This window comes from Propithecus coquereli, unplaced genomic scaffold (genome assembly GCF_000956105.1).
Source record: "Propithecus coquereli isolate 6110/MARCELLA unplaced genomic scaffold, Pcoq_1.0 Scaffold473, whole genome shotgun sequence".
Lineage (NCBI taxonomy): Eukaryota > Metazoa > Chordata > Mammalia > Primates > Indriidae > Propithecus > Propithecus coquereli.
Window position 1 is genome coordinate 3003587 of NW_012150541.1, and position 18859 is coordinate 3022445.

The window sequence follows — 18859 nt, forward strand, 5'->3', positions numbered from 1 at the left end:
ATTCTTTACATACTCTAACCCAGGGTTTCCCACTCTTGGCAGCGCTCACATGTGAGGCCAGATCATTCTCTTTGGTGGCCCTGTCTGTGCGCCATGGGATGTTTGGCAGCATCCCTGGCTTCCACCTACTAGATGCCAGTAGCACCTGCCACTTCCAGTTGTGTCAATTGAAAATGTCTCCAGACATTGCCACATGTCCCCTGCTTTAACCACAGGGACCAGAGGTTGGTAAAGTACGGTTTGCCTGCCGAAGGCTCTGACTCTGAAGAAGCCATGTTGCTGCTGGCCATGTGGCTTTCTTTACATTCCATAGGGCCCCACCATTTTTGCCCTTAAAGCCATTTTCAAGTACCATTACTTGAGCCCATCACAGCACCAGACTCCCCTCCTTACTGATGTTGGTGGCCCATCCTTGTCCTTCAGATAGTCCATGGCTGTTAGGGCCTCTGGAGCATTAAATGCGTGCTCAAGGGCCATACCTGAAGGGACCCCATCAAGCAGGGTCCTTCTGGAGAGGTCCTGGGGATTGCTGACTGGTGTTAATGGTGTGGCAAGTCAGGGGCTGGGGCAGGGTGGCTTCCACAGTAAGACACTGTCCCCTCTGGCTCAGTTATAAAGGGTTTGAGAACTTTGCAAATACGCCTCCTTCTAAAGCACCTGCCTTGTACGTATGTGTAAACACAGCGAGTCCCACTTGTGCCTAAGAACCGTATGTTCTGGAGGTGGCTAATGCAGACTGTCCTCACATACGCAGCGCCTGGTGGATAGAACGAGCCGGTGTCTGGGCATTCAGGGGAGGGCAGGCACTGAGCCAGCAGCCAGCACACCATCTCCCCTGCCCCATCTCACGCCACGGGAGTGTAACACTAACCAGCCTAGGAAGCCACTGACTTAATGAGTTCTGGCTGCTGTAACAAAGTACTACAGACCGGGTGGCTTATAAACTGCAGAAATTCTCTCGGTTCTGGAGGCTGGAAGTCTGCGGTCAGGGTGCCAGCATGGTCGGGTTCTGGTGAGGGCAGTCTTCCCGGCTGCAGACTACCAGTGTTTCCCTGCATCCTAACATGGCAGACAGAGGGCCAGAGAGCTACCTGGGCTCCCTTTTTTTCTAAGGGCACTAGACCCTCCTGGGCTGATCCACCTCCCAAAGGCCCCACCTCCTAACACCATCACTTTGGAGGGTCAGGGTTTGAATTTGTGATCTGGGGGAGAGGGGACCACAAGTGTTCAATCTGCAATTCTAACAGTGCTTCATGCTATCTGTTGGGAAATTATTATATCAGTACACCTCATGAACACTTTCTAAAGCAACCAGAAAACTTAGAGGAATCTGCTTTGTACAAACTGTGGTTTTTAACACATTAACTGCCATGTGAGTTGAATTTAACTCATGCTGCTTTTGAGCCAAGGGCCTTGAGAAGCATGTATAAAGTCACACATCTCTTTACCTTGGGAGCTGTGTGGTATGCAGGCAACTCACGCTGCCTTGCCATAGCATACATGGTACGTGATGGGCGGCCCCCTGGGTAAAACCCTGCAGTTGGTTCATGAAAATCTTGATGTTCTTATTGTTATGATATTGACAATTTAATTCTAAAAATGTGGATTAAATGAATAGAAGTCAGTAAATTTTGGTTTTCTATTTATGTTTACCTTTAAATTACACTTAAGCCTGACAAGAAAAACACTTTACCCTTATGAACTATTTTTCAAGTTTTCACATCACTTTTTACATTACTAATTTTTAAGTTTTCATAATTTTTATTTAAAAATAACATTTTTCATTATATTAGGATCATTTTGTTTTCAAAGTTTTTATTCTATTTTCACGGTCCCAAGGAAAATTTTTTTTCCTAGTGTGGCAGTCAATGTGTTAAACAGTACAGTATCCATGTTCATAATTAGTGTTGGGCTAGTATCTTCCTCTTGTCTAAAAGCCACAAAATTGGTGGCCCGGTGTTCTGATTGGATTAGTTTTTTGAGACTCAGATGTCAATGTTTTATATAAAAAACTATTTCTCCTTGCTTTGGGGGTAGGCAGGATGACAAATTATTCCATAAAAGTTGTTTAAAAAAAAAAAAAAAAAAGACCAGAAGTAGGCAAAGATCCAATAACTTGGCAACTCTCTGTCGTGGACTTAATCGGACCCTATTCCTGTGTGCTCCTTAGATACCCACCAGGCATCGTGGGCGTGGCGCCAGGAGGACTTCCTGCAGCCATGGAAGGGATCATCCCTGGAGGCATCCCAGTGACTCACAACCTCCCTACAGTGGCACACCCTTCCCAAGCGCCCTCTCCCAACCAGCCCACAAAACACGGGGACAATCGAGAACACCCCAATGAGCAATAGCAGAGGATGCCGGAAGGTAATCGTTCAGATAAACTTGGGACCAAGAGACAGTGAAAAATAGATGAACTAAGAGAAAAGGAATTTGACGGTCTTTTTAACTGATTTTGGACATATGCATCATTGATGTTGCAGTGTTAAAACTACAAGAGCTAGAAAACTGAAGATGTCTGCTTACGGAAGCGGTGAAAAGACTAGGACGTGATTTATTAACGACCAACTTCTGTTATTGTGTGTTAAGTTTTTCATCTGTGCATCAAATCACAAAGAATAAATAGAGCTTTTTCCTTTATCAGTCCCTTGGGCACAGCAGGTCCTGAGCAGCCTGCTCTAGAATGTTGCATCAAGAGTTCCAAACATCAAAATAAAAAATATTAAGAGGAAATCCCCATCCTATGACTCTAGTCCCTTCGGTCTACAGGGCCTGGTTACCTCTTTTTGCTAATAGGAAGATTAAATTACTACAAAATGGGGAGAAAACTGTTTGCCTGTGTTAGACATCTGCACGCATAGGATTGAAGACAGTACAGGCTCCTGTACAGAGAAGTGTCTTTTTCACATCCGAACTGCATACTGAGCGGGCAAGTTGGCTGTAAGTTCAGTAATACCCTCTGATGATGCAAAAAAAAAAAAAAAAGTATTAAGTTTCACAAGCTGTTTGTACTCAAATATATTTTCTCAGTTTCAGATCCTCAGCTATTTTATTGAGTGGAAAGTCTTGAACTAAAAGGGTTCAAGAAGAATAATGTTGCATTTCCTTATGTCTCAGGAAACACTTTTTATGGTAACTTGTCAGATTGTCTATGAACAAACCCACTTTTTTAGACATTGATAAAGTCTTCTTTTCTTCACGTGATATTTTATACAAGAACACTTCAGATGTATTAGATGTGACTGATTTTAACAAATCCTATTAGATTTGTATCAACTAGTTACATGTTCTATTCATAGTCTTTTGTGAATCATTGCCTTTTTGTTTAAAAAGATGGCCTATTTTGAGCCTTTGTATAGGTACATTCCTGTTTTTGTGACAAAAGAAAAACTTTAAAACTGTCCCAAACAAAAAATAATGGCTATCAGAAGTATGTTTTGTTTTAGTGTGAGTTACCGTTACTGTATTTGTTTATTGTAAAGGTGGACATTTAGCATTCAGTGCAGTTTTCAATAAAAAGTAATTAAAATTTCTGTTAAGTTCTGAAATTCAAGTACATCTCACCAATGTAAAAAGTTCTCTATTTGAGATGTTTAAAAGCAACTGCATTGTCAATTAGCCAATTTCCAACTCCTGTGATTCCAGGGTTCTATTTGCCTAATCCAGACTCAAGAATGCTGACAATTACCTCATGTGATAGTTCAATTGAAAATCAAAACCTCATACAAGTCCATCATTATCAAATCATGCCATCCTTAAGATGAAATAGTGGATTAGAGCTAAGTCAATTCAAGAAACAAAGTTGCCTGTGTTTTGATTTTAAATTTACCCCAAAGCAAAATTAGCCGGTTCAAGGAAGGTGATGTGAATCTTGAAACCTTTTTTGCCAATAACCTAACAATTGTGATATTTACAAAGAAGTGTTGGAAAATAAGTAACATCAGCCATTTCCACAGGTTAAGAACTTTGTTGATTTAATGGATCTTCCTTTTCAAATAGCATTAAACCCTTTATACTAGTGGTGTCTGCAGTTGTCGATCAAGTCCAGTAATTCCAGGTATCAAACTCCCTTTGAGCCCTTCCCTTCTCTTCCCATTAAGAAAACAAACGATGGTGTCAAAGCATTCAACCTGCCTGGCCTCAACTCCTCACTCACCCCATCCCAACTCTGCCATGAAAAATTTACATTAAAACAACTTCCCATGGAGAGATGGAGCACACAGTTACTGACCTATCACTCCAGAGAGCAAAAGAGTAATTTAACATGATCTTCATAACCACGAAATATGCATGGAAAGGAGGCACCAAGCATACACAGGGAGTATTTTACCTTCACATATATTCAGTCTGGGACACGATGAGCCTAAGAATCAAAAACATAAAAAGACAGGTCTGAATCCGTGGTGCACCTGGGTCTTGTTTAATTAGCTTCGTTGCCCAAACAGGCTTTTGGAAATGATTGTATATATAAATTTACTCCAAGAAAGAACAACAGGTCAGAACAAAAAAAAACACCACACTCTTCACCCCAAAAAAAACAACCATAAAGTTATATAAGTCCATACAGTTATTACTGTCCAGAATCAATCAAAAGACATTCACATCTGTCACCCAGCCACATATCTTCAAAAAAGGAGTGTGCACTACTCTATCTTGGGACAATAATTATGGCTGTTTAATAGTTCAAGAGCTTAATATAGCAGTGATTTACCAGAAAATTTGGCCTTTAACAGCCAGTCTACTATGAAAACCATTTAAAGCCCCATTCCTGTTAGTAGCCTAGGAAATGGAACCATCTATAATTCTTTCCCACAGGGAAGAACACAGTACCTATCAAACTATATGTGGTCAGGGTCACTGATAATAAATAAATAAATAAAGAGGGAACCGGATGGAAACAACACTCACCAGACCACAACACACAGGTAGAAGCTAAATGCTGAGCCTGTAATTCTCTGAACATCATCTGCAATGTAGACTACAGTGACCAGATGCTTTTCCTCTAGTATTCCTCTTTGGCTTCTTCAATCAGGAGGGCAGATTTTGCTTAACAGGCATCTAGAACAGGATCTCTGCCCACTGAAGATCCCTAGACATGGAGAAAGTTACTACAGATGCTAAGTAGTCAGAATGGTAGCCTTCTAAGAACTTTGATTATTAACTACTGACCAAAATGAAAGCAAACCATAGTCAATTTGTAAGAAAACATAAACCACTTAGTAATATTTACCATTATTATATCAAAATTCATTTATATGGAATCATACTGCAAAAATATTTTCCTTCAAGTTTTAGCATGCAGCAAAAATTATCCTTTCATTCTGGGAACAACTTTCTGAGTGTTCAGAGGGGGGGGAAAGAACTGAAGACATGACAGCTCATGGGTATTTTTCTATTTTTAGTATTCTGGCATCAAATTTGAGGTTATGCACATTTCAGTAACAACTAAACAGAAAACAAGAAGCAAATACTTAAAAGGTTTTCACAGCCTTTTCATCACAGGGAAGGAAAAATATATGTTTGTGTGTGTCTATATATATTGGGCTTCTTTCCAAATTCCTTGCCATATCAATAGTTAAGAAAGTGCTTATCAGGACACTAAGTCTTTCTGTGTTCCTGAGATAGGTCTGAAATTTTTACCCAGTATTGAATGTATACCTGAAGTGGTCAAATTACTTTTTATAAAAAAAAATTTCTACGTAAGATTATAGTTTTAACTTTAAATAAGAATGGCCACAATTAACCAACATGCAAAAATTCTCAGGCTACACACTGAGAAATTCATCATATAATGCATTTACCACCTTATTGCATTTCTTAAATCTTTATTCTGTACTAAACTGGTATTCCCAATCTCCCTAAGCAAAGGCATGCCCTTCTAACAAGATCTGCTTAGAGCAGGGGTTATGATAAAAGACAGAAAAAATCCAAAGACCCTCTGCATGGCAATTTGGGGGTAGAACATTGTCAGTGGAGTCCAACTGAGCAAATTTCACACAATCCATTTAGTGACAAGTGGGTCTGCTCCCTTCCCCAGGGAGTAATACTCACAAACAGACCACTGCCAGAGTCTCGAGTAAGAACCCTCATTTTAGGGCACTCTTCCAAACAAATACCTAAATATTGAAAAGGGGCATATCAGAAAACTTTAAAAAGACAAAATAATAGAAACCAAAACCCTTTTCAAAACAAGGAAACAATGTCTATATGAAGTTCACCCAATAAAAAATTCTTAGCTTTTCTTGCAGTTTTGTTCCTAAAATATTTGATTTGATTGGGCACAACAGGAACTAAATTATTAAGCTAATTTATTTTTATGTTTTGCTGTGGATTAATTTCTACAAAAAAGTTTCCAGATTTGAGACTTAATGTTAAATCGATCTTTTAAGGTGAAAGTAGAATACCAGGTTCTACTGAAAAAAGAATATCTCAAAGGAACAAAGAACCACCTGCCATGTGCTTTTTTTAAGAGCCCATGCTGGAAAAAAATTTCTCAATAATATGAAGATGCTGGTACAACTTCCTATTACACAGTTTCTTACACAACCACATGCGTTACATTTATAGACAGATTTACAATTTGAAAGGAAAAAAGTTCTGTCTTAATAAAATTAGTTTTTTACAAACTGTAGTCCAACCAAAGTTCTCTGTCTCCTCATGCATCAGATGCACTGTCTCCACTGGGTGTGGATCAGGCAAACACTCCGAGCAGATACGGCCAGACTGGGTTCATTCCATGCTGCACGCTCTGCTTGGAGCACCACACTTTGGGGTCATCACAGATCCAATGCCTTGGTCTTCTGATACTGATTTTTTTCATTCATCTTCATCATCCTCATCTTCCTCTCCATCAGACAGGGATGTACAAGGCCGGATCTGACGGTAGCGGTCAAGCCATTTTTCTACCATTTGCGTGACCAGGGGGTGATTTCGCCGCCGAGAGCTTTTCTGCATGGCAACCAGAACACCCCCCTCAGTCACACAGCAATCCAGCCACTCCCTGAGCAGTTTTTCTTGCTGTTCCTCATTCCCTAGCTTTTAGAGGAGTGTGAAGGAAAAGGGGAAATAATACAACAGATCAGACTCTTAATAGGAATTTAACAGAAACCTACAGCTGGTATGACAGCTAAAGAAAAGGCCAAAGCAACAAGCTGTTTTAACATGGTTTTCAACCTCTTATCAGTTTTATGATTAAAGCCCAGTTTGCTCTGATTAAATTAAAAAATACATCAATGGGGAAATTACCAGAAAATGCTAAAGGGAAGAACACCCCAGGAGGTAGTCTGATACAATAACAAAAAGCAAATGTTCTAATAAGCTTATCTTGGCAAAGAAAATGGCATAAAGTCACTCAACAGCTTCAACCACATGACAAGGTAAGTTTACTGGGTAGATTATATACAGTTGAAGTTACACAAGCTGTGGTCTATGAATTTTTTTCCTCTTAATGTTGTGATTATAAATGTTTTGTGATAATTGCTAGTATATTAAATAAAAGACCAATAATTTTATAAAAATATGGGCCTTCTGAGGGAGTGTTCTTTTGTACATTCTCACCACCTGTTGTCCACCCGCTCATTGACCTGCTGCTCCTGTTCTTGCCACTGCCCAGGTGTCTGTCTAGTCTCAACCCAGCAGCCAACGGTCCTCTTCTGGGCAAAGTGGCCACTGGCCATTACCAAATTATCCAGAGTAAAAGCCAAAGCTTTAGAAGGCTTTGGATTAACCCCACCCCTTCCTTATCATGTCTGACCCTCATCTCCTCCCCTCCTGCCCTCTCCCCTAAGCCACACTGGCCTTGCCATTCTTAGAACTCTAACCCCAGATTCTGCTGAGACTCACTTCCACCTCCTCAGTGACCCATTCTCTTACCACCCTACTGAAATCACAAACCTCCACCTTTATTTTTCTTAGCACCCATCATCACCTGAGGACAGTGACTTCAGTTTTTAGCTCCTTGCTGTGTCCCCACACAACAGTTTTGGAAAGGTCAATTTCAATGTATGCCTGGCATTTACAGAATGTAGCAATTACTACAACCACATTCAGAAACTTAATTGACAGTGCAAATAAAACCACCCTAGGCTGGGTTCTGGTACAAAGTTACTACTAAGTAGTTAATTGGAGAAATATACTGCTTACCTCCTGGGCAGAAAGAAAGTGCACATGAAGTAACTTCCTCTCACTGTCAACCAGAGGCAAAAACGTGATGGTGACGTCGTCATCGGTGTTCAGGTTAGCACCAGCACCTCGGTTGCCATAACCATCATTTTCCATGGCAACCAAAGCAGAGAAGTGGCCCCTTGTATAGCCCAGAGCAATTGGACTTTTCCAACAAAAACTCTGTTCCCACAACAAAGGCAAATAAACACCTGGAAAAAGAGGGCAGAAAATCCCTATTGTCTCAGGTCGAAATAGCTGGCTGCCCCCTTTCCCACATGGACACACCCCAGTGTGCTGCTCCACTTCCTGACTTTCAAGATGTACTCTGATCCTACTTTCCAGTTAGTAATTACCTGAGAATAAAACTGTCAACTACATTATAATAGTAAGTAAGAACTAAAATGCTCTTGAATGATAGCTTACCTTGAAACCGAGTATATCCTAAAGTTTCTCCCCGGAAACTCTTATAATATTTTACTCCATAAACTATAATTGGTCGTCTAAGAATATGTGCAAGTACAAAAATGTGTGTCTGTTCCAAACTTGCTCCAGGCTGTATAGAGAAGAGGGGGAAAAAAAGGCAATTTTGCTTTAAAATGTTTATTAGCACTCCTGGAAAGCTAATGTATAAAAAGCAATACTATCTTTAGCATACGATCTCAATTCACTTTTAAAAAATAATTATTGTCAAGTTGTAGAATCATTTGATTGCTCTACAAAGTCTACGTACAGGTGTCATTCACTATCCAAACTCACAAGCCAGATAAATGTGCATAAATATTTTGGGATATCCCTTACTATCAAACCCCAACATTAACTCTGAGGAACCAGAGACTCAAATCACAAGTGATGGTTAAGTTGCCTGTGAAAGTAGCCCTGTGATTTCATACAAATGTAAATGATGTATCGCCTAACTCCTGAATGTTAATACTAAATAGGCCTATCTTCCAACTACAATGATTCTAACAACACATGGCCACAACGTCCATGTGTCAAGATGTAAATCAGCCAGTGTGAACCCTGCCCAAATGGCCCAAAGACAAAAGACACTTCCTTCTCAAAGTTCAAGCGAACTATGGTGCTTTCTGGAAAGAAAAAGGGATGTCTGTTGTGCATATATCTGAGCTTTACAGTTTAGTGCACTGAATATGCCTCACAAAATAAAACTAGCATAAAACTAGGAGTCTAAGAAGGACAATCCTACAAAGTTCTGTTATAGGAAGGCTTCATTATAAAAAGGTCACATTAACAAATGTTGGAAAATTTCATTCCCACATTAATTAAAACTCATACTTACCAATGGTAATTAATCCAGAGTAAGCTAGACTGCACCTTTCCCTTTGCCTAAGTCACATGTGTACAGTCTCACTACTGGGGAACACTATGGAGATTGGTAGTTTGTTCCTCAGGGCCTGACAGCTCAGCAGCAGCAGCAAATACCTACTGCTAAATTCAGTAATCTGAAGTAGCCCCCACTTCAGACACAGAACAGGAGCTAGCCTGCAGGTAGGTGAAGCAGGCACTGAACCTCCTATGCCTAGGAGGAATGCAGAGCAACCTGAAGACTGTGAGTGCTTAGAAACATCACAAGACAGTTTCACTTTGACAGTTTTTATCACTTGATATAAGAGACACATATTATTGTCCCTGGTCTGCAGTGAGGATTTGCTATGGTCATATATTTGATAAAGAGCAGTCAGGACTAGAGCCCAAGTCAACTGATAGCACGTCAGTTTCTTTGTTCTACGTTGCTTCCAATATGGTTTGCTCAAGTAAATCAAGGAATTTAGGTCATGTGGCTTAATTTTCTCATAGAAGCAACAAGGCCTCAAGCATTCTTACCTGACTAGCAAGAGAGAGTATAAATGCCCAGTCTTCTTGCCACTGCTCTTCTCTCAAGGAAAAATGTAAACCAAAGCTCTGAGAATACCAGGATTCCCAATCTTTCCAGCGTGTGTAAAACCTGAAAAAGACAGTAAAAAAATTAGCCTATAGACAGTGTATTTAATGTTCTAATCATTTATTTGATATAGTCTTTAAGCAATTCATGTGAACAGATTAATAATTTTATTGATTTTACCTGGTTTGCAATATATTTTTCAAATTAAAAATGCCTCCATTCTGATATCAGACACCTTATAACATCTACAGCCAGAATCTGATTCACCACCCACAAAACCTTCATCAAACTTCAAAAACTAGTGATTTCAGTTGTCTACTGAAATTGAATCAATCTACTATTGATTTTTAAACCAAAAAAACCACTCAAAACAGGTGAGATGCTGGATACAATCAAAGACACTACATGGCCGGGCGCAGTGGCTCACGCCTGTAATCCTAGCTCTCTGGGAGGCCGAGGCGGGCAGATTGTTTGAGCTCAAGAGCTCGAAACCAGCCTGAGCAAGAATGAGACCTCGTCTCTACTAAAAATAGAAAGAAATTAATCGGACAACTAAAAATATATAGAAAAAATTAGCCGGGCATGGTGGTGCATGCCTGTAGTCCCAGCTACTCGGGAGGCTGAGGCAGAAGGATTGCTTGAGCCCAGGAGTTTGAGGTTGCTGTGAGCTAGGCTGACGCCACGGCACTCTAGCCCAGGCAAAAGAGTGAGACTCTGTCTCAAAAAAAAAAAAGGCACTACATTTCTCCATCAATGTATCACTACTTGATCACTGTATAAACAACAGATGAGAAATATCCCATGTGTTCATAATATCAAGATCACTTCCCTGAGATTCCTTTCCATAAATAAAATTATCTTTCTCTGAGGATTACCTGATAATCCAAAAAAAAAAAAAAACCAACCACTGTAACTACAAAAATAATTCCTTCTTGATATTTAAATACTCCTGTAAATATGTAGACTGAATTACTAAAAACAAACTTGATTCTTTTTCTTTACATCAAATATAAAATTAACTAACTTCGGAAATAATTATGCTGAAAATTGTGGTTTGCTATCTTACAAAACAAGTCAGCCAAGACCTCTGAAGTGAAGACAGACATTTTTATAACATCCTCTTCCTCTTTTATACCCTGGAATTCTAGGTAAAAGAATAAAAGGCAAGAACATAATCTGCTGTTGAAAGTTCCAGCACAGAAAAGTTAAATGTGTTGATGTCACAAGTACCTTTACAGTAATTTAATGGAGGGCTATATTAGAAACTAAATTAATACATTTTATATTTTCTCAAAGGACTAGAACATAATGTTCCAGAACTTTAAATTCTTGGTTGATTAAAAACCATTTTTCATATTCCAGATAACAGAGGGTTTTTTAAAATCACAATTCCAAATATTTTAAAAATACCGATATTGTTCTTTTACAATAGCTAAGATATACAGAAATATATTTGGATGTTTTAGCACCAATGATGAAATACATGGTTTTAAAATGTTCAAGCAGAAATATCATCAAACACAAATTGTTAACACACAGAAAGATGTACGCAATTAGAAATTTCTTGGTTAGTGCCTAAAATCACTTTATGAATTAGACAGCTAGCTAGCTAAGTCAGCCAGAAATTAAATGATGATTGTACTTAAAACTCCTCAAGAAGACTACTGAGTAAGGAAGTTCAATATATACTTTCAATATAAACATGTTCAAATAATCATCCCCACCACACCAAGACCTAAACTCTGAAGCTACCTGGCTCACTAAGGACAGACAAGGAAACCAAATTAAGCAATATATGACCAAATGGTATAGGAATACAAGTTTGGCTTAACATTAAAAAATCAATTCCATGCTCATAGATTGGAAGACTAAATATTGTCAAGCTAGCAATATTTTCCCCTCACCAAATTATCTACAGATTCAATGCAATCCCAATCAAAATTCCAGCTGTCCTTTCTGCAAAAATCGGTAAGATGGATCCTAAAATTTATATGGAAACACAAAGGACTCAGAATAGCCAAAATGATCTTGAAAAAGAAGTACAAAGTTAGAGGATTTACGCTCCTGATTTCAAAACTTATTACAAAGCTACAAATATCCAGATAGACTAATACTGACATAAGGATACATATATACATCAATGGAAAAATACTAAGAGCCCAGAAACCAACTTTTACGGTCAACTTATTTTCAACAAAAGTGCCAAGGCAACTGAATGGAGAAAAAAGTCTTTTCAATAAATAGTAGTGGGACAACTGGATATCCACATGCAAAAAGATCAATTTAAAACTTTACACTTCACACTTTAAATAAAAATTCATTCAAAATGGATCACAGACCAAATGTACAAGTTAAAACTATAAAATTCTTAGATGAAAACATGAGTAAACCTTTGTGACCTTGGGCTAGACAAAGATTTCTTCAGATACAACAGCAAAACCACAAGTGATAAAAGTATTGGTTAACTGGATGGACTCCATCAAATTAAAGACTCTTGCACTTCACCAGACATTGTTAATAAAGTGAAAAGCCACAGAATGGAGAAAAATATCCGCAAATTACTTATCCATGAGTGACCTCATACTTAAAAAACACCTGCAACTCAATAATAAGACAATCCCTTTAAAAATGAGCAAAAGATATGGAATGATATTTCAGCAAAGAAGATGTATGAATGACCAATAAGCACTTGAAAAGATGCTCCGTATCATCAGTTATTAGGGAAATGTAAATTAAAACCTCAATGAGATACTACTTCACATGCATAAGAATGGTTATAATCAAAAAGACAAACAATAAGTGTTGGTGAAAATGTGACAAAATTATAATCTTCACACACTGCTGACAGAAATGTAAAATGCTACAGACACTGTGAAATATAGTTTCTTAAAATGCCAAGCATAGTAAGTTTACTTTATGACCCAGCATTTCCACACTTAGAGATCTGCAAAAGAGAAACTAAAACATACTGTCCCACAGAAACTTGTAAATGAATGTCACAGCAGCATTATCTATAACAGACAAAAAGTACAAACAACCCAATGTCCACCAACTGAATACATCAACAAAATGCAGCATGTGGCCATAAAGTAGAATATTAATCAGTAATAAAAAGGAACAAAGCATTGATACATGCTACAGCATAGATGAACCTTTAAAACTTTATGCTAAGTGAAAGAAGCCAGTCGCAAAAGACTACATACATATTTTATGATTCCATTTATATAAGATGTCCAGAAAAGGCGAATGTACAGATGTAGAAAGATTAGTTGTTGTCTGGGGCTAGGAATGTGAAGTGGGAGGGACTGAGAAAAGACACAAAGTTTCTTTTTGTGGTGCTAAAAATGTTCTATATTTCTGTTGTAGTGCTGGCTACACAGTTCTGTAAATTTAATAGTAATCACCGAATTGTATGCTTAAAACAAGTGTATTTTATTAAGGTATGCAAATTATACTGTAATAAATTTGGTTTTTTGTAAAAGATAAGAACCGAAATTCATGCTTAATATTTAAGATATTTTAATCTTACTTTTTAATATTTCCATTATAATTTTACCTGCCCAGATGACAGCACAGGTATTAACTACATATACTTAAGGAGGGCACAGTCAAACATGTATTACTTATTGGTCTACATCCGAACACCATTTGCAGCAGGTTATACTGAAAAATACGACAATACAAAAGCTACAGACAATTCTACCAAATAGTAACAAAAACAGCAATAATTCTAACTCCCACCTGTCCCCACCTGAGAAACTGGACTGACACGTCAATGAAAGGTAAGTACAATATGTTCAGACTTAAGTCAGCTCAAATCATGGGTATCCAACACAACAGCACAGCTACAAATACATTTTTAAAAGCCTACCTTGAAGTGATAGGTGGAGAGATTTGTATTTTAAAAATTGCTTTCTCAGTTTCTACTAGATAATTTCAATGACTTAAGAAAACATCTCATCTCAGTTGATTACGTACAAATGGCACCTCAGCAAAGAGCGGCTTCAAAAGGAGACTACACCAGTAGTGTGCTGTCTCCTCCTCTCCATGCCCAGAACAGAACCCAAGGTTGCTCACCCCCTCATTCTACCCTCTACTAGTCATGTGAACCTATGTGAACAAACCCATGACAACACAGGAACAATTTAAAGGTTATTCATTAAAGCTAATATATTTGACCCATGTCAACTGAACTCCTGAATGTATGGCAACAATACTTCCTCCCTCGCCCCCCTTAGATAATCTTCGTCCCCACCCCCACAATACTCTAAGGATGTCTGTGTGATCGCTGCAATCATGCAGCTTCCTATGCCTACACTGTAAAACGTCAGGCAAAGGTACCCAACAGCAGGGATCAGAGGAGGTGGTGCCAAGGCACACTTTGTTTTGGGATACCTATCCATACGCCAGCTCTAGGTCCTCACTCCTGAAGCACCCTTTTAGAGTAAGGAGTACCTACTGAAAGCTCGGCTGCAACAACTCTTACCAGTGGCTGTAAACAAAGAGCCTCCCTCCTCACTCTAACAGGCACTCCCCTTACCCAGCCCATTTACTGCCTGAGCCCCTGTCTCCCTACCTCTGTGCTAGACTTTTGGGACCTCAACTGACTCACAACCACCTCGGAATTCCAGTCCTGATACAAACATACGGGGCAACTCCAATTCATAAGATCACGTATTTCTAGCTTTGAGGAACAGGTAGCATAAGCCCCAAAGAATTATTCCTCGCCACAAACATCTTTAAAAAAAAAAAAAAAAGCTCACAATTAGAAAAAAAGACATCCCCTGCTGAAATTTACAGTGTACTTTCCAGCCTTTCAACAAAGCCAGGATATTTCTGCCACAGCAATGACTACCAGGCTGCCTTTTTAAAGGGGACTTGCAAAGTGACAGATTTACCATGGCCCAAATCTAGCTTTTGGGCTAAGAAGCTAGACTTCACCAGAACGAGAGAACAGATCCATCTTACAGGGCAGAGTCACATTAACCAAACTTACAAGGCTGACCTATGAAACCACAATGCCAAGAAACCATTATCACAGGAACCAAACCACTCTCATCTTCTCAACATGGGCAGGCCCACAGAGATGGCCAAAGAAATCATCAGCAAGATGTTGCTTGGTGAGCGTGCAATCTCATCAAGAGGGCTTGGACAACATTTAATGGCATCATCAGGCTTACCTAACCTGATGAACACATCTCATAAACAAGAATGGTCTTCCCATACTACCAGACCACTTCACAGCAACCATTTCCAATAAAAGGCACAAAGCCCTCTCTCCTGGACAAAGACTAAATGACTAAAACCATCCACCTGAGTGACACATTCTTTCTTCAGGTATATTATATATCCAATCAGGTGACTATCCAGGCTTGCCAGCCAGGGAGCTATTTTCTTTCTGTCAGGAGACAAATTTTTACTCTATTTTACTCTGCATTATGCTTTGATCTATAATTAGCTTTCATGAAAGTAATTACATTGTTCTCATTTCCAAATTCTAGAGAGCACTTTCATTATTTACTAAGCACTTACCATATGTCAGGCTATTCTAGATATGGGATCTTCCACAAGGAAACAAAACAAAATCCCTATTCTCATAGAGTTTATATTCTTCTTGTAATCCCTAAATACTGACAACAGAATTTATAGCTAGTAAGTACCTGAAAATGACATACAGATAGTAGGGTCATAAAGTTATCTAGAGTAGGCCTTTGGCATTATTGCAAGCATTTGATTAAATACAGGAGAAAAATGACATTTTGATACTGATACAGGCAAATTAATATAAAATTTTAAATGACTTCTGCTACTTACTAATGTCAACAATGGGCAGTTTAACTTAGCCTGAGCCTCAAGTTTATCATTTATAAAATAACTGAGTAATTATACTCACAGAACCACAAAAATCAAATGAATATAAAGAGTAAACTATTAATTCACAAACACCATCACTGTTTCCACTGACTGATACCTCAGTGGGTGAATTTACAGTTGGAAAAATCAAAACTTGACTGGATCCTGGGTAAAAAAAAAAACACATATGAAGAACATTTTGAGACAACTGGGAAAATGTGAATATGAACTGTATGTTGGGAAACTGAATCAATATTGGTTTTCTTAGGTGTAGTAACGGGGATGTGGCTAGGTAGGAGAATATTACCGTCCTGGAAAGATGCACTTTGATATATTGAAGGGCAAAGCACCAAGATGTCTAAAACTAGCTGGCACAGGGGAGCGCCTATGTGTGTAGAGATGGAGCACGTGTGGCAAAACATTAACAACTGGTGGAGCAAATGAAGGAGATACTGGGATCTGTTGCATTTTTTTTTTTTTTAACTTTACTATGGGTTTGAAAATTTGCAAAATAAAAAAGTATGATCTTAAGACTCCCTTCATTAGGAAGAAAAAATAAAAACTAGTAATAGGCTGGGCGCGGTGGCTCACGCCTGTAATCCTAGCTCTCTGGGAGGCCGAGACGGACGGATTGTTTGAGCTCAGGAGTTCGAGACCAGCCTGAGCAAGAGCGAGACCCTGTCTCCACTAAAAATAGAAAGAAATTAATTGGACAACTAAAAATATATAGAAAAAATTAGCCGGGCATGGTGGCGCATGCCTGTAGTCCCAGCTACTCGGGAGGCTGAGGCAGGAGGATCGCTTGAGCCCAGGAGTTTGAGGTTGCTGTGAGCGAGGATGACGCCACGGCACTCTAGTCTGAGCAACACAGTGAGACTCTGTCTCAAAAAAAAAAAAAAACTAGTAATAGAATGTCAACATAATCTCTTAAACAAAAATATGAAATCATATTACCTAAAAATATAAGCAAAGACCTTATCAATACTTAAGGCTATTATAATTTGAAATGCTGTATTTGAAATGTCCAAATACATTGTTTCTATTCTATAGAAACTAAATGTTTCCATTTTAAAGCTTCAAATGTTTCTATTTTAACTCTTAGCAAAAAGGTATAAAACCGTTGACAAGTTCAAAGTGTCTTAATGTCCAAAACCAAAAAGGTTTTCTTCTCTAGTTTCCACAGAAACTGTAACTGAGATGAAAGGTATCCCACCACTACAAAGAAACGACCCAGCAAGTGCACTCCTGGATTGAAACGAAGAAGGATGCCAGCTCACCAATGTGAACAGTCATGAAGGCTATCATGCAGGGCTTTCCGAAGCACTGAGTCCTTGTCATAAATGCCCCAAGTAGCTTGTAGTACAGAATCAAGCAAGCAGTCTCCTGCAGTCCGGTTCCAAAGTGCATACAGTCGACTGTCCAAACGTGTAGCCAATTCCAAGGACCAGTTAATAATTGGAGATTCTTCTTCTAATTCTGTATAAGGAATTTAAATAACATGTTCATTTTCATGTCTATGTAATTAAGGAATATTCCGTGGGGGGGAACAATCTATTTTCTTCTAAATATAAAAAGGTTTATATGTAATTTACCAATAAACACCTAAATAAATTTGAGCAATTGAAATATAAACTTTTTTAGTCGAAAAATCTTGTGGCTCTACAATAATTTACTCAACTTTTAAATTCTTTCTCTTTTTTTTGAGACAGAGTCTTGCTTTGTCACCCAGGCTAGAGTGCCGTGGCATCAGCCTAGCTCACAGCAACCTCAAATTCCTGAGCTCAAGAGATCCTCCTGCCTCAGTCTCCCAAATAGCTAGGACTATAGGTGCATGCCATAACAACTGGCTAGTTTTTCCATTTTTAGTAGAGACAGAGTCTCACTCTTGCTCAGGATGGTCTCAAACTCCTGACCTCAAGTGATCCTCCCACCTTGGCCTCTCAGAGTGCTAGGACTACAGGCATGAGTCACAGTGCTCAGCTAAATCCCTTATAACTTTATTCCCTAAAAATGTTTAACATAGAAATAAATATATGCACTCTGGAACAGGAAGTAGAAAACCAAAGTTTGAAAACTTTTGTACCCTTATTTGTTAACTCTAACACAGTTAAGAGCTGGGCTTGAGCATTTTTAACAGTACAACATGACACTGTTCTTAAGGGCTTTACATCTTTAATTTAAAATAAAGCAAGTTGCCATATCTTACAAAATAAACCAAAAGTTACTTGATAGATGAAAGGCAAATTACACTCATAATTCCATGCTTACCTTTTTGAACATCTCTATCAAGTACCTCATCAAATAATTTTTCTTGGACTGTTGGGGGCAAGTCTTCAATATCTACAAAGAAAAGGCAGGCTTAAAAGATCTGTTGTTTCATAACTTAATAAACTTGATACCAGCATCTAACAGTAATTTCCTCTAAAATAACTTCCTTTCCATTGAAGACTGTCAGATAGCTTTGTACATGTATAATGTATGTCTGATGTAAAATATTTCCTTTCTGTGCTTCACTATAAAAACACTTATTTAATACGTAACATTTGGACCAATAACTGCACAGAAATTTTGATTTGTTCTTTTCTCACACTGGCAATCTCTGCTCGGACCTGCTATTTTCAGCCTTCAGAATCTCCTTATAAAAGTTAATGAGCCATGTACACAGTCTTTTTGTCATCATGCTCCAATATTCTGTGCTCTACTCAGGTTACTTAATAGAGTAGCCTAGAATAAAAAGCATTACCCTTAAAAATCATTTTGAAAAAGAAGCCATTTCAATTAAAAATAAAAATCTAATCACTTGTAAGCTCAAATATATAGAGTGAATTTCAAATGAAATTTACTTCAATTTTAGAAGGCTTAATTATTCTCTCCTACCACTTGTAAACACCCCGGTTTATGTCTGAATAAAAAAAGTTCAGAACACTCAGGACGCAGATGGAA

At 38.4% G+C, this 18859-nt stretch overlaps 2 protein-coding genes across 6 annotated transcripts in view; one reads left to right on the forward strand and one right to left on the reverse strand.

Annotated features, from left to right (window-relative positions):
* CTBP2 (C-terminal binding protein 2) overlaps window positions 1–3037 on the forward strand; it is a 155874-nt gene extending 152837 nt beyond the window's left edge. For 4 of the 5 annotated variants that reach the window (XM_012655357.1, XM_012655356.1, XM_012655358.1 and 1 more), the window contains exon 11: window positions 2171–3037. In XM_012655357.1, the coding sequence (XP_012510811.1) occupies window positions 2171–2351 (181 nt within the window). In that variant the 3' untranslated portion in view covers window positions 2352–3037. The remainder of the gene's footprint in view (window positions 1–2170) is intronic. The other variant, XM_012655355.1, reaches the window with a different exon arrangement.
* Window positions 3038–5381: 2344 nt separating this feature from the next.
* ZRANB1 (zinc finger, RAN-binding domain containing 1) lies at window positions 5382–18672 on the reverse strand. Its single transcript, XM_012655346.1, has 7 exons — window positions 18660–18672; window positions 18185–18274; window positions 17194–17392; window positions 10006–10126; window positions 8587–8716; window positions 8143–8372; window positions 5382–6948 (listed from the first exon to the last, which is right to left on the reverse strand). The coding sequence occupies exons 1-7, from the start codon at window positions 18670–18672 to the stop codon at window positions 6817–6819; spliced, it is 915 nt and encodes a 304-aa protein (XP_012510800.1). The 3' UTR covers window positions 5382–6816.
* Between the last annotated feature and the right edge of the window lie 187 nt (window positions 18673–18859).

What these genes read in the sequence shown, in the direction of transcription:
- ZRANB1 (XM_012655346.1), bottom strand. An exon ending in AGGATATACTCGGTTTCAAG is followed by an intron (nt 8,373 to 8,586) that starts GTAAGCTATCAT and finishes CTCTTTTTCCAG; the next exon opens with GTGTTTATTTGCCTTTGTTG. An exon ending in ACTTTCTTTCTGCCCAGGAG is followed by an intron (nt 6,949 to 8,142) that starts GTAAGCAGTATA and finishes GTTGCCATGCAG; the next exon opens with AAAAGCTCTCGGCGGCGAAA.